Source organism: Neodiprion fabricii, chromosome 5, assembly GCF_021155785.1.
Source record: "Neodiprion fabricii isolate iyNeoFabr1 chromosome 5, iyNeoFabr1.1, whole genome shotgun sequence".
NCBI classification, from domain to species: Eukaryota; Metazoa; Arthropoda; class Insecta; order Hymenoptera; family Diprionidae; genus Neodiprion; species Neodiprion fabricii.
The window spans coordinates 26,266,230-26,281,874 of NC_060243.1; the positions used below are offsets into that span (position 1 = coordinate 26,266,230).

The 15,645-nt window shown below is 39.5% G+C and overlaps 2 protein-coding genes and 1 long non-coding RNA gene across 10 annotated transcripts; 1 reads left to right on the top strand and 2 right to left on the bottom strand.

Moving 5' to 3' along the window:
• Positions 1 to 5,636: 5,636 nt before the first annotated feature.
• Positions 5,637 to 7,137, bottom strand: LOC124182541. The gene is made up of 3 exons (XR_006870800.1): positions 7,026 to 7,137; positions 6,617 to 6,798; positions 5,637 to 6,449 (listed from the first exon to the last, which is right to left on the bottom strand). It is a non-coding gene; the product is annotated as an uncharacterized LOC124182541 (long non-coding RNA).
• LOC124182535 (crossover junction endonuclease MUS81) lies at positions 6,110 to 10,527 on the top strand. 8 transcript variants are annotated; one of them, XM_046569955.1, is made up of 10 exons: positions 6,672 to 6,789; positions 7,413 to 7,949; positions 8,098 to 8,206; positions 8,387 to 8,540; positions 8,670 to 9,116; positions 9,202 to 9,415; positions 9,489 to 9,507; positions 9,589 to 9,701; positions 9,787 to 9,900; positions 10,106 to 10,527. In XM_046569955.1, exons 1-10 carry the CDS (start codon positions 6,733 to 6,735, stop codon positions 10,346 to 10,348), a joined length of 2,007 nt encoding a protein of 668 aa, XP_046425911.1. In that variant the 5' UTR covers positions 6,672 to 6,732; the 3' UTR covers positions 10,349 to 10,527. The 8 variants fall into 8 exon arrangements, with proteins under 8 accessions (XP_046425916.1, XP_046425912.1, XP_046425911.1 ...); XM_046569960.1 differs by lacking the exon at positions 6,672 to 6,789 and adding an exon at positions 6,110 to 6,129 and having other exon boundaries at positions 9,489 to 9,701; XM_046569956.1 differs by lacking the exon at positions 6,672 to 6,789 and adding an exon at positions 6,366 to 6,490 and having other exon boundaries at positions 9,489 to 9,701.
• A 172-nt stretch (positions 10,528 to 10,699) lies between these two features.
• Positions 10,700 to 14,335, bottom strand: LOC124182534 (conserved oligomeric Golgi complex subunit 3). The gene is made up of 2 exons (XM_046569952.1): positions 13,135 to 14,335; positions 10,700 to 12,790 (listed from the first exon to the last, which is right to left on the bottom strand). Exons 1-2 carry the CDS (start codon positions 14,124 to 14,126, stop codon positions 11,272 to 11,274), a joined length of 2,511 nt encoding a protein of 836 aa, XP_046425908.1. The 5' UTR covers positions 14,127 to 14,335; the 3' UTR covers positions 10,700 to 11,271.
• Between the last annotated feature and the right edge of the window lie 1,310 nt (positions 14,336 to 15,645).

The window sequence follows — 15,645 nt, forward strand, 5'->3', positions numbered from 1 at the left end:
TCTAGTCTTTGTAAGTGTTCGTCGAATGTTTGTGTTACTATTATGATGTCGTCTAGGTATGCGAATGCATATGGTTCGCATTCTGGGCCTATGAGTCTGTCTAGTAGTCTTTGGAATGTCGCTGGTGCGCCTGTCAGTCCGTATGGCATTCTTTTAAATTGAAATAAGCCCATTCCCGGGACTGTAAAGGCTGTTATGTGTTTGCTGTCTTTGTCGAGTGGTATTTGGAAGTATGCTTGGCTTAAGTCGATTTTTGATATGTACTGTGCTGTCCGTAGTTTGTCTAATATTGCTGTCATGTATGGTAGTGGGTATGCGTCTTTCTTTGATACTGAGTTAACCTTCCTAAAGTCTAGACAGAAGCGATATGTGTTATTTGGTTTTCTTATCATGACAATTGGGCTCGACCATTCGCTTTCTGATGGTTCTATCACGTCTTCTCTCAGCATTTTGTGTATTTCTGTGTGGATGGCTTCTCTAATTTTTGGTGATACCATATAGTATCTTTGTTTTATGGGTGCGTGTCCTTGTGTGTCTATTTTGTGTTTAATTAGGTGTGTTAGCCCGAGTTGGCCTGGTAGTGTTGAGATTTTCTGCTGTATTGTCGTCTGTAGTTGTGTGTGTTGTGATTGTGTGAGTTCTTGTATTCCTGCGCATATCTGTGGTTCGGTTTCTTTGTCGGTTGTGTCGTCTGTTGTTTGTGCGTTTGTGGGTATGATTTTTTGATTTGTGATTTGTGTGTTCTGTGGGTTGTCTTTTTGGGGGGTGTTTTCCGGTGGTGTCTTTGTGTTGGGTAGTGTTGGTGTTAGTGGTTTTTGTTTTATGGTTGTTTTTTTTTTTGTGTTTTCATGTCTTTCTGTTGTTTTCGGGTTTGTTTGTTGTTTCGTTGCTTCTAATTTTTCTGCTGCTTTTGCTTGTTTTGTGTGTGTTTGTGTTGATTGGTGTCGTGATTCTCGTGTTTGATGTATTTGTGTGTATTCTTTGAGTGGTGTTGGTAGTTCTTGTGGTCTAGTTTGCATGTGGTAGTGTGTCTGTGGGTCGTCTATCAGTGACCATGTGTTTTTTCCATAATTTATTAATATTCCAAATCTTATTAAGTCGCTGTTACCTATGATACATTGCGAGCCTAAGTTTGATATTAATCCGAACTTAATTTCTTTTGTTATGTTGCCGAGGCGTATTGGGAGTGTTACTGCTCCTTCTATCGTCACCTGTGTTCCGTTTCCCATTGTAGCTGTTCTGTCGGGTGTGTTGTTTATTTGTGTGTCTGTGTTGTGTAGTATTTGTATTACTTCTGCGCCTAGGTATGAGTGTGTTGCGCCTGTGTCTATTAGTGCGTTAAATTCGTGACCGTGTATTTCGATTCTGATGTGGAATCTACTTTCCGTTATGTTGTTGTCTGTCGTAGGTGCTACTGTTTCGGGTGTGTTTGTGCTGTTTGTGGGGTTGCCCTCCACCCTTGCTGGGTCAACCCTTACTCGTTTCCCTGGTTCTGTATTTTGTGTGCATTGCCATCTGAAGTGTCCGGGTTGGTTGCAGTTAAAGCATTTGCGTGGTGTTGTGCCTGTGTTTGGGTTCGTTTGTGTTTGTTGCTGAGTGTAGTGTGGTGAGTTATACGTGATTGCGGGGTATCGAGTCTGTTGCGTATTTTGGTTTGTTTGGTTTCGTCGTATGTTGTATGTGAGTGCCGGTGGTATATTTGGTGTTGGGAGTATTGCTGGGCGGGGTTGTGTTTGTGTGTACTTGTATGGGATGTATTGTGTGTGGTGTGTTTGGTGTGTGTAGGTTTCTCGCGGTTGTGTGTAGTTGTTTAATATTGTTTGTCTCGTGTTTTCCCATTCGATATTTGCTTCCCATTCTTTTGCGGCCATTTCCAGTTGGTCGAAGTTCGCGAAATCGTATGGTTTTATGTATGCCTTGTATTCTATTTTCATGTTTCTGTATGCCAGGTCTAATTGTGTTCGTGGGTGGTATGGTGGTTTTAGTTGTGATAGTAGTGTTCTAAATTGTATTAGGAATTGTGTGATTTTTTGTGTTGGTCCTTGTACGTAGTTTCTGATTTTTTGTTCCAGTCTGTCCCTATGTTGTATGTCTTGAAATGCGTGTGTAATATCTCTCTCGAATTCTTCTAGTGTTCGCCATTTGCCTCTATTTAATCTGTACCAGTTTTTTGCGTCACCTTCGAGTATTGGGCTGAGGTTGTTGATTAATTGTGTATCGTGTATTTCATAACCCGTTTGGTAGTCGCGGAGATTTTGTAAAAATTCGTCTATGTTTTCGTTTGTGTCTCCTGAGTATTTTATGTTCCATGTTTGTATTGTTTTCATTGCCATTGCTGGCTGATTCCAGTATGTACTGTTTGGGTTTGATGTGTGGTTTGTGTTTGTGGGATGTATTGACTGTGTGCTGTATATGTGTGGGTCTTCGTATACGTTTCTGTCGCTTGGTGATGCTCCGAGGTCTATTAGGTTTTGTATAAGTCGTGTGTTGCGTGTGTTGGTGGCTAAAAATGTGTCTGTTCCTGTGAAGTGTCGGTTCGTTTGATTGGTTGTTACCGTGTTAGTTTGCGTGTGTGTAGGTGTGGGGATTGTATTGTATGTTTGTGTGTGATTTGTTGGTTCTGGGCTTTCTTGGTGTTGAATTTGTGTACTGTGTAAATTGTGTGTATTCTCTATGATAGCTGCATCGATTCTATTTATTGTGTTTGGTGAATTTATCGTGCCTCGTCTATTTATTTCTTGCGGTTGGGTCGGCGTTTGTTGATCTCGTGTCGCGCGCGGCCCGCTCTGTGTCGAGTTGTTTTGGTTGCGTTCGGGTGTGTGTATGTCCATGTGTTCGCGCGCTAGGCCTTGCGGTTCCCTGTGTCCTTGGTCTGCCATTGTGTGTATCGTGTTTGGTAGTGTGTGTGTTCAACTGTCGTTATTTGAATTTTCGTGACTGTGTAGTTTTGTTTCGTGAGTCTATGTGTATTTTGTTAGCGTTTATTCCTGTGTTTTGTCTCTTAATTGTTTGGATTTGTGGTAAAAATGTGGGTAATTTACGTTGGGCGCCAATTTGTGACGGGTTTTGAGTCCGCACGAATTATATGGGTGGGGAAGACAATTAGAGACGGGGCGGATGTAATCGTTAAAACTTGATGTGTATATTTGTGACGGGGTGTACAGGTGCAGCGATCGGGGGACTGAGTCGACTTAAACTACGGAAGATACAAAAGGGTTGTAGACGTAAGCGATGGCTGATCACGCCTCAGCCCTTAGCGTTGCTTAATACTAACTTATGGATACGCGCGCAGGGGGGGGGAAGGAATGTGTGAGGTGACGGGGAGTGTGTGGTAGACAGGGTTGGTATTGCGAGGGGAGGAGCAGATCGGCGCTAGAAGGCAGGCTAACCTGGTGAGGTCGACGTGTGTGTGTGGAGGTCTCGAGGTGCAGTGGAGGATAGCTGGGTGGTCGGTGTGTGTGTGTGTGTGTGTCGGTGACCCTCTCTCTTTCTTTCTCTCTCCCTCTCTCGCTTTCGCTCTTAGGTTTGGGTTTACGCTGGTGTGGCTGCTGCTACGGCCGGGCTCGTACTGACCCTCGCGCTCGGCTCTGCCGAGCGTCGGGGGGCTTCGGTGGTGTTCGGGTCTTTCCCGACGGGACAGGGCTCACCCGTTCGGCTCTTCCCCGCGGGTTTGGGGTTTGTTGTGGCTTGCACTCTAGGTGCAACGTCACAATACAATGATTTGTTAGTTCTTCATATAGTGTTCTCCCTGTCTGTAGTAGCCATGGTGTTATCGATTTTTTGAACGAATACATTGTTATTTTTTTAATTTCTGATGGTAGTCTGTTGTATACTTTATTTGCACTATATTTTTCCATTTATTGTTCATGTTTGGTGTGTGCTTTTGCAATTTCCAGCATTTCCATTTCTTCTGCTCTTGTGTGGTAGGAATGTTGTCGTTGCCTTAACGCTATCTCATTCGGGTTTTTATGAAGTCTGATCATTATGTCTTTAAGATACTGCTGCCTGGGGTCGAGGATTTTGTTTTCCATGTAGAGTTGTTCTGTAGGATAATCTTTTGGTTTATGTAGCGCAATTTTTATTATTGCTTTCTGTGCTTGTTGGAGTGGTTGAATTGCTTTTTGATAGGCGCTACCCCACGCTGTGATTCCATATTGTACCATCGAGTGTACTAGAGCGAAGTATATTGCTCTTATCGTGTGTGTGTTGACGATGTGGCTCAGGTTGTACAGAGGATGCATCAGTTTTCTTAATTTTTTAACAGTGAAGTTGATGTGCTCCTTCCATTTTAGCTGCTCATCTTTTTTTATCCCTAAGTATTTTTGTTGTGTATTCTTGATCAATTTCTCGCATCTGCATGGTTCTGTGTCATGATGACATGTATGAAGTATTATATGCATATTTAATATTTGAAGTTTTTCGTTTGGTGTTGTTTTAAATGTTATCTATGTAGTTTTGTTAGTATTCAGTGTTAAACGGTGGTGTTTGAGATGGTCTTGTATTGTCTTCAGGTCTTTTCTCGCTGTGTAGTAGGTTTCTTGCCAAGTGTTCTTCACTGTTATTAGTGCCGCGTCGTCCGCATAAGCAATTATTGTTGATTGGAGGTCCAGGGAGATAATATCATTGATATAGATATTGAAGAGTACAGCTGAGAGAATAGTTCCTTGTGGTATTCCGCAGACTATCTTGGTTTGATCACTGTATATGTTTCCTATTTTTTTTTTTTTTTTGCTCCTCTTTGTTAGGTAGCTCCGAAACCATTTTTGCGCTGTTCCTCGTATTCCTATTGCCTCGAGTTTGTTGCGTAGTTGTTCGTGTGGTATAGTATCGAAGGCTTTAGCGAGGTGCGAATCCGGCGTCGCTGAGTTTTCAAGCTATTACTTTCGTGCCATTATCAGTACTGCTTTTTATGCATGTTATTAGTCGGTGTATAGCGTCTTGTGTACTTTTTTTCAGTACTATCAGTCAATTTACGAACACGGCCCATATAGCCTGAAGTATAGAAGACTGTAAAACCATAGATACATGTATAACCGATATAATGTAAAGATAAATGCATTGCTGCAATAACCCATAAAACCAGAGACTACAAAATCTTCAAAACCGTGAGTACCAATTATCCAGCATGAATTATACTTTCCTCCGTAACGCCGTATTGTAGGCAACACGTGCAGCGTTTTTAAGGCAATGCAGATCTCTAATGTGGAGCCATATAGAGCCCTATTTGGAGAACACATTAAGACACTTAACATCGAAAGGATTGAAGATAAATTAACCCACGGAACGATTCTGTAAGGTGACCAACTAATCAGAATTACAATAAATGTATCAATACACTAACAATCAACCCTTTCAAGTGAACAAAAGCTTATAACAGATTTGAGGTAAAACGTAAGAAAACACGTCCGTAACTCCTTACAGGTATTGTACGACACCAAGGAATAAACTCAAAGATGTATACGTGGCATGGTCTTACGTACAGGTTTTGCAGCTCTGATGGTTGGGGTAGGCTAGGAGTGACTCAGATATTGAATCAATTTTTAGTTTACGGTTTCGGCACTGCGTCGCTACTATCCAGTAGGGCTGAGATACAGAACCTCAAATTTCGTTATTTTTGGCCGATTAGGCTGTAACGCGCTTGCGCCAACAGAGAGAAATTTTTTCTATCTCTGTCGCTCACAAGTGACACGGGTGACCCTACTAGGTTACAGCAACCCTTGCGGCCAATCTAAGAATTATAGAAAGCGGACTCAAGAAGTGAGTCACCCCCACCACCAGAGTTGCAAGACATGTATGTAAGACCGTGATACGTGGCAACGCCCAGTATCAGGCAACCAACAAACATAAGAACAACGCTCTAATACCTTCCAAGCCGATCTATATCAATATAAGAATCAATAATTACAGAAGAGAATTATACGAAAGCACACATGTAAACCTACTCTAAAACTACGAATTATCAAATTGTTAAATACCCTAAATCTGTTAAGATTGTTATAACACAAACACCTAAGAATACTCGCAGCAGCGCAATCCTAATAATATTAAGCAAATAGCAACTATGTCCGAATATATTAATATATTACCAATCTACGCTGCAATTCATCATATCCAGATTATTCTCAAAAGGTAAGCCAATTAATTAAATCTTTCATCCAACAATTACTCCTTCCTCGGTTCGTTCGATTGGAGCGATAGAATGACCGTTGTCCGGTGTATTTCTATACTTTATTGGTAATTGGTGACCCAAACTACTGAGAGTCTAGCTGCAGCTGTGTGAACGATTCCAGTGTCTAGCATGTGGAAATTTCCACTAGGTACCGTCGATATCACAATATTTCGGAATACACCCTATAAACACATGACTCAGTTCAAGATATCCTCCTCGGGCTCAGTTGTCGAGAACGTAATTGTAACGCACTTCAAAACTGCATTTAGAAACCATGATACTGCAAACCAGGATCAGAAACGATTTGAGTTATAAGGCACGGTACGGAAATTTTATGAGGAGTAAAATCAAGTGTAACACGGAAACTTGAGGCGTCAAGTAGAAAGAGACAAACATATAGATATCTGTAGGATTGAACGTGCAAAAGAATGAGATGGAATACATTACATAGCGTATCCTATACTCGGGGTCTCCTCTTTGTACGATGCTTCGTAGTCTCACTGTTCGAGTTCACTACCTCTGGCTGAGAGTTGAATGAGTGCGTATGTTTGTACGTGTGTGTTATGTGCCTGCGTATTACGAAGTTCTGCCGTAACTTACATGCTGCCGCCGAGTACAGGGTATGCATGCTGTATAATAAATACATATAGTAGCATTTATTATATCGATACAACGTACACAAACAGCAACCAAACCATCAACTTTTAATGTTTTGATTTTAAAGTTTTCTTGTACTTCTATGCATTGATACGTGTATTTTTATGTACTACGCTTTTATTGAAGTAATATAAATAATCGGAATAATTACAGATATATGTTTGTTTCTCTTATCATTTTGGAAAATGCGTTCACTTACCCTCTTTTTCTATTCGATATATATCATAATTATCCTTCGTAAGGAGTAAACTCCAGTCGTGCGTCGGAGCTGACACACACACACTTTTTTTTTCATCACAATCATTTTGCTCTTACTTTGTTTACTCATTCGCCAAACTAGCTCGATAGCTATCTGCCAGTGATAAATTTCATAAGGCAATCCAGTGTCCACTCAGTTAGCCTAGTTAAAATGTCGCAATCTTTCTTCCCTTCTGTATAATCGAGGCCTAAATGCGTGTTGTCACAGGCAGTGTTATTGGTTGACAAAATCATTCTGTATTTCCATGGATAAACCCTCAGCTGCATGTTGACTCTCCACCATCTCTACCAAACAGTTTAAAACAGTAAGGCTATCAATTTTTTTCAGGTTACAACTGTCAACAGTTCTGAATGCGATGAGAAAATTATAACAATTGATGAATCGACGATGAGCAGCTACTCGGCAAAAATGAAGAGAATTAGAGCAAAATCGAAATGTCCAAATCCGCTTTTTGAAAAGTGGCTTGAGGAGTGGAAAGAGGATGCAGCATCACAGGGTTCACAGATGCAGTATTGTTTTATAAAGGCTTTGTCTTCTCTAAGAAAATGTCCGCTACGTTTAGAGACAGGCAGAGATTGTAAAATACTACAGTATTTTGGGGATAAACTATGCATTATGTTGGACAAAAAATTGACCGAATACAAAACTAAGGGCTTGTGTACAGCTGCTAACAGCATAAAGCCAGCCAATCAGTTCCAAGATCCAAATGACTGTGATGTGAACAATACTGACGATTATCTAGGACATAGAGCACGGCAAACTCCGAATAAAAGAGAAAAAAAACCCAACGGCGGTGAACCACAACCAGCAAAAAAAACAAGAAAACTAAAGGACAATAGTGACACAGCTCGGGCTATAGAAAATGTAAGTACAATTATAAGTTATGGTAAAAAAATGTTCCATAGCATTTTGTTACTTGTCAAATTTTTTCTGTACGGTTTCATTTTCTCAACATCTTATAATGCGATTTGCCATAAACTTTCAACCCTCAACACTCTCGTGTCTGTTTCAGGGAGTGAAAACTAATTCTAAGAACAATTCCTACATACCTGCGTGGAGATCTGGAGGATATGCAATACTGTTAACATTTTATGAAAAGATGCAGAATCCAGATTTCATAGGTGATAGATAACAAACGACGCGCTCATTGTAGAAGCAACCAATTCAAAACTTTTTAAACAAAATTATAATTCCTCTTCATTCAGTAATTATAATCAGTATAAACATAAGTTTTCATTTCTGAAAAGTGGACAGTATTTTTTTATTCATTCATTAATTATGCTCATTTAAACTTGTTACAGGATATATGAACAAGGCTGATCTTCAGGCCGCTGCTCAACGTTACTGTGATAATTCTTTAAGTAAACCAGAACCTGGTAGCTACTATTCCGCGTGGGCCTCTATGACTACTTTAATACAAAAAGGGCTCGTCATTAAAAGCAGCAACCCTGCAAAGTGAGCTGAGAATAATAAACTGACGAAAATTAATATTGCTAAGAATACCATAAAAATGGCAGGAAAAACTACTGCCAATTAGTGTTCAAGTGTATATTTCAACAATATCAATTACAACGTTTATTTCAGATACCGTCTAACAGATGATGGGTACACAGCAGCAGTTCAGCTGTCCGAAATTGACGAAAACCATCCTGCTTTTAACAACCCGTTTCCATGTTCAAGTGCAGAAAGAAATGGCGATGTTAGGATCTTGTCACCTGCGAAAAGTTGTAGTTCTGCTAACTCGGAATTGCACAGTCCAGAAGTAAACGAGCCAGTTTACGAGATAAACTCTCGCTCAAATTCTCCAATTGAAATCGAAAATCGAAGAAATGAAGTTGCGTGCAGCAGTGCTGTAAGCTTGGCTAGGGAATTGGACGTTTATTCTGCGGGTCAGATAAAGGAATCAGCTAATTTACTGAATAATGGAGAAAAATGTAAACAGGGAAGTGTGAGCTCGAGCTTTGAGACAGTCATTCTTGCACCGAATACTTTTGATGTGATTTTATTAGTTGACGACCGCGAAATAGCTGGGTAAATCACAATTGTTGACGAAAAATTTATGCATATTTGAGAGTATTCATTTATTTTCATTGTTTCGATTTGTATTTTATTCTAGTGGTAAGGTGCAACCCAAGGACGACATAACACTCGCAGAGTTAACGAGAGCAGAAGTCAGATTTGAAGTTCGAAATTTAAAACTTGGGGATTTTACTTGGATAGCAAGATGCAAAAGTTCTGGCTTCGAGCTGATCTTGCCCCATATAGTAGAGAGAAAACGGATGGATGATTTTAGTGGCAGTATTAGGGATGGAAGATATCAAGAGCAAAAGGTCAGCTGAGTGAAGGACCTGTACGGAAATGATCGATATTAAATTAAAATAGTTTTTTTTTTCTTTTCTTCAGTTTAGATTGAAGAGATCTGGTATTGATAATATAATTTATCTAGTAGAGAATCATGGCAATAATCAACACTCCCTACTACCTTTGCAAACTCTGTTTCAAGCAGCGACTAACACATTGATTCAGGACGGATTTGCCGTGAAGTACACTAATAGTCATAAAGACTCAATGTTTTACTTGGCCTCCCTAACACTGATGCTCAATAAAATTTATCAGGTACTAGAAAATATACGTGCTCATAAGAGACATGTTAATTGACAACAGTGATTGTAAAATTACAAATTTTTATTCCTACTTTCAGAAAAAAACTCTCATCGGGTGTAACAAGGACGACCTAACGTCTTCCAATATACTCTCAAACGAAACACGACTTATGTTCTTTAAAGATTTTAACAAAGCAGTCGCCAAAGTAAAGGTGAGTAATATACAATTTACGAGAAATATGAAGGTGAAGACAAATTTAATTTAAGTACAACCAAAGATTATTAAGAATTCCAAAACATTATGGAACGTGCAAAACATTTTTTTACGCATTTTTAAAACAACTGCGAAATCTTCACGAATTACTGACATTCGTGTTTAATTTCAACTAGTAATCCGATCGTAATGTTGCTTACCAGAATTTCAAATTGAGCGAAATGTTCATCCGACAATTGGTTCAATTGAGAGGTATGTCTGTCGAGAAAGCTATGGCGATCGTTGAGTTTTATCCAACGCCATTCGCGCTAAAGAAAGCCTACAACGACGCGGGTTCTAGCGGAGAAAACTTACTAGCTTCAATACTGTTTGGAAGAACCCAACGCCAGCTAGGACCTGTGCTAAGTAGAACTATGCATCAATTTTACACGAAAAAAAGTTTTTGAAAGACTTGGAATATAAGAGCTTTGGTTGCCTTATGAAAATCTTTACGAAAATCTTTACTTGTATATACGAAAAGACATTTCAAGACCAATGTTCGATGGTAGTTTCACTTCAGCATTCGTTATATAAAACAATTTTATCATGACAGAACTGTATGGAGACTAATTAAAAGACTTTTTTTTATTCTTCTTCCGTTTTACCAATAGAAAATTAAAATTCCATCAAATTTTTATTTTCGAAATACGTCTTTAATTTTATTCCCGTGATAAAACATGATTTAAAGACAAGAAAAATCAATCCTACATTTCTCTCTTCTCTAATTTGTCAAATTATACTGTCTCTTTTTCATTTAGCATTTACCCAAGTCTAGATCTCAGTTTATTCACAGTTATGACTGGATCGCCAAACAATCTATTAAGGTTTTATGGTTTATCGATTACTTTTCTCCAGTGCAAAATAGGAAAACTGTCTTTTGTGATACTCGATTTCATTAAATCAATCTAATACAAATTAAAGATTACCGATATCTAATCTCGTTAAACATAATGTAGGTTTATTAACGTTGTTTATGTACATGATTACTATCTTAAGCAGGTGTAAATGTATATACATCATTTATAATATATAATATTCTTACGTTGCATATCATATATTACTATTTATAAAAATACTCGATCCTAAATACCTATAACAATCATCACGGCAAATAATTTTAACTCTATGTCAAATTTTATTTTGTGTACATAAATAATTCACATTTTTAAAATTTATTATTGCAAAATACCTAATTGAATTGCCTATCTTTAAATATGTATACTGAAAATCATTACAAAGGTACCACTGTTACCGTTCATACATTACTCTCAATATTACTCTTCCCAATTTAACTCAGGGTATCTTAAATTTTTCAATCCATAAACGAACTTTAAACAGTACTAACCGAAGTTTCCGTATTACCCTTGACTCCGCCATCTCCAATTTCTTCTACCTTTTTTACTGCCGTCTCTAATCGCTGTGCTTCATGTTGGGCCAATTTTCCATGTGCAAGGCTGGTCGAGCTCAGAGTAACGGAAATCTGATCAGGCAAAGGACAAGCAATGAGGAGGAGTTCCTCGGCGGTATAATTATTACTCAGCAATTGCAGCAACTGTGTAAAAGCGGCAACGATGTTATTCTTGATAGGTCTAAAAAGTATGCACTCGGTTTCTCTGTTGGCCAAGTAAAGCTGCATCGATTGCTGAATATTTGGTAACTTAAATTTAATAAGTCTCTGAGTATCCCCAACGGTCTTGGCTATTTCTTGGGCAGAGCCAAAGGGCTGCTGCCTTATTGTACTAGATCCATCGGAATTGACGTACATTTTCGCTCTCTCTAACAGCTTTATCACTGGCTCAATCAGTAAGTGAGTAGCATGCTGTATCAGACGTTGACAAGTCGATTTGAGCTTAGCGTCAACATGTTTACGCGAATCAATAAGTTGCTCCTTCATCTGCGGAGCACCTTCTAGCAGAAATTCCAGCAGAGCGTTATTTGAGAGTGTAAAAAGTCTAGACCTCTTTTCAAGAAGTCCAAAAGCTGCTGTCTTAACTTTGGAAAAGTCCAAGCTATATTCCTTTATAGTGAAGTCGACCTGAAAAGGGGCGATCTGCTCACGTAGTATCAGTAAATGCTTAACTTGGAAGAGCTCCGCATCTAGTGGTGTTGATCTGAGATTTATCTTCTGTCTAGCACTCTCTATGCTCTGAACGCAAAGCGATATGGCTTCCTGACTCAGTGATTGAAAGACTGGCCTATCGACGCACCTGTAAAGCCTGGAGAGACAGACAAGCGTGCGTCTCACTGTCGGATACCACATTCCATGCAAATCAGCCGGAGAGTTTGCAGCGCTGGACTTCTGATAATGAAGGGGATCCATCATCAAATGATTACGAGAAATCGCTTCAGGTGTTCCACTATCATTTGACGATAACGAAATCCGTTTCATTCTGAGCTGGTTAGTTTCCTCACGTATCGACTCTGCAATGTCCTCCATCATCTTGAGTTTCTCCGGATATGCAAGATCTCCGGCCGACGGGTTGTAATTGAGAACGTCTGATTGTAGATATAGATGAGCCCGGAAGACTAGACGTTCCTGAACGTCGTGAAGAAGCTGCAGGCAGATGCTGCCGAAGCCTTGAAGAGGCTCAGAGTTGTTCTGTACGTGCTCGTCAAGCATCTCTATTCTAAGGATACAGCAGATCTCAGCAAGTGTTTCAAGATGGTTGATGTGAATGATGAAAGGTCGGAGCGAATCATACAGAGATGTACAAAGACCTTCCAGGTACACGTTCAATGATGCCGATGTCTTACTGAAGAACTGGTAGAACAGACGGTGCTCATCTATTGACGCATGCAACAGCAGTGCACAAGAATGACGCACCAGACTGCAGTGGTCCCCGTTGTACCTGCAATGATCATGTTTAAGAGATGCAAAGATTGAAAAAACAACTTTTCAAGTTCAGAAAAGTTTTGAAAAATAGAAGGTTTTGAAAAAACTGTGATTATATTTGTGAACCAACAAAGAGACTATGATATTCTTACCCATTATATAAAAAGTTCCATGGACTCACAGCATACGTAAAATAAACCTTGATCAACTTGGTTCAAGACAGTTGAAACAAATTTTGAGATTTTGATAATAACAATGAACTGAACGATGGCAAATAACATCAAGGAAACTTTCGATACGTGAGAATACTTTACTACTATAATAGCGTATCATACATCAGAACAAGGTAAGTGTGCTTACCTTTCCTTGACGGAATTGAGAGCCTGAGTGACACCAGGGCCTAAAACCGTTCCTCTATGGCTCAAGTAAGACTGATGGCACTCTGTCAACAGCGTCTCATACTCTTGTCTCTTAGAAGACTTGGACTCAATCTGTTCCAGAACACTTTTAATCTTGGGTAGGACAGATTGAAACCTGCCGTAAAATAGAGCTAAAGCTGCGTCCGAGTTCTTGGGTTCATTGTCAGTTTCTTTGGGGCTTAAAATGCTTTCAGTGGCATTGGCAAACTGGTTAAAAACATAGTGTTGTATCAGAGTAATAGCCTTGGACTGGCAATGCCTGTACTTAACAAGGTAAGTGCTGCTCTCTTTAAAGCTATCGTTGTTCTGAACAAAGTCCATATTGGAGTCGATCTTGTCGAGTAGATCGAAGAAGATTTCACTGTTCACAGAGAGAGTTGGAGCCTCGAGTTTTTCCAGAATCCGATCGACCTCTTTGAAGTATTTCAAGTGGCGCACTATCTCATCATTGAACGAGTTCAACTTTTGTTGGTCTGATATCAGCTGCTCACTGGCCTCGTGTAGCAATGTCGTCCTGGAGGATACAGCTGTATATTGCTTGGACAAAGTGGCAAAGTCTTGCAGCGCATTTTCTATCTCTACGCACAGTTGATGACACTCGTTTCGACGCGATTTCAGCTGGTCTAAGTAAGCTGTGTACTTCAGGTCCGCAACAGACATAAATCGCTTCTCCAAGGCGGTATAGTTTTGGAGTAACTCTTGATACGTCTCGATCTTCTCCGAATAGCACATCTCCTTCTCCTCTTTTTTTTCTTCATTATCATTCTTCGACTTCCTATGAGGTGCTGTGACGTTGCTCGGACGATCCGCTGGTAGCATTTCATCCTGCAATACAGACAGACACTTTTTTTGACTCGGTGTCAGAGGAGCGAGTGGATCCTCCGGGTTGTCCCATCGCGTTAGGTTATACGGTGCGCTTTTTGTTCTTGACATTTTCTTCCCCGTGCATTAGCGTCGGTATGTTGAATGTCAACTTGTTAGAAAATCTCTTTTCGCTTCCGAAAAGTTTCAGTCGGCCCTAACCGTTTTATAGCACGCTCAGTTGCCTTAGTACGTTAAATATTTATTTGTGCAAATGCATTTTGGCAATAAACAATCCGCATTCTCAGATGCCACATACGCGATATTATTTCCATGGAGTATATCGACATTTAAGAGCGCGCTCGTTGCGTGAAAAACCATCGATCGTGCAAAGTGCTCTTAGAATCATGGAGTATTAAGTCAACGCGTGAAAGGAGCGATATGACAGACTTGTCATTTGTCAGTATCATCATCGGTTTTTGTCCTAAAAATAATGACAGTGACTAAGGTTTTCAATTTATGCACTAAGTGTGTTCACACTGAGGGTCAGAATCAGGTTAGAATTGCGTTGGAGTCGAGTTGGAATCGAATTACGAATCACAAATCTGAACAGAGAAGATTGAATTTTTTTAAAATGATTATTTATAACAAAATTTTAAAAGAAATTCCCTAGGATCTAGTGATCCTTAGAGCATATACAGTCCAGAGAGAAATCTGAGAGGGCCCACGAAGCGAAAATCCTGGGACAGACTGGTGAAGCTCGGTTCCGTCGGATCTGTGTGTCCGTTCCGTGAACTAAATTCTCGGCGGGTAAGCGATGGACGCAGATAACGAAGTATGCTCTGTATTATCTGCTCCACCGCTGAGCTCTCTGTTTTGCTAACCCATCCATGTAAACTCACTCGCACGCGTATTACAGAGTGAAACCGTGATATCCCTCGGCTACTCTGCCGCTTATTTCAAAGATTCAGTTGCTTAATATTACAGAAATACAATTTCGGATCTTGCTTCGTAAACGGATGCAATACTCTACATGTGATACTGATTCAATTATTTATTATAGTACTACAAATAAATCCAGTATTATAAAAATAAATAAATATTAGTATTATAAATAAATAATAAACGAATCGATAATTACTCTCTTTCTCCCCCCTCCGTGCCCCTTACAAATGAAACAAAAATTTCTTCATTTATATTTTTATAGAAAAAACAATTTAGCGAGCAGGTAAACAATTATGTACGATCAAACATGTTGAGCATGGCAAACGTGTCAAACGTGTAAAACCGAATTTAAAGAATTTTTTTCGTTTTATCACTCACGATAACCTTATTTCTTGACCACCTGCTTTTATACAATTATAAATTACGCGTACGCACGTCTTTAATTATTGCTGGAATAAATGTAGTTATAATTAAAAGTTGGCCAATTCATTCGTCCATTCGTTGAAATTGTGTGTGTGGAAATCTGTTTAATATGTTCGACTTTTTTTCAATTATTTTTCAAGCGATACATTATTTGTTAACCATACAGTTAAAGAACGCATTTATGTAGCTATTATTCGCGCTCGATCTTTGGAGTTTTTTCACAAATTCTTGACAACAGACAGATAATGCTGTTTCACTCGCTCTCGGTCATTATCACACCCGC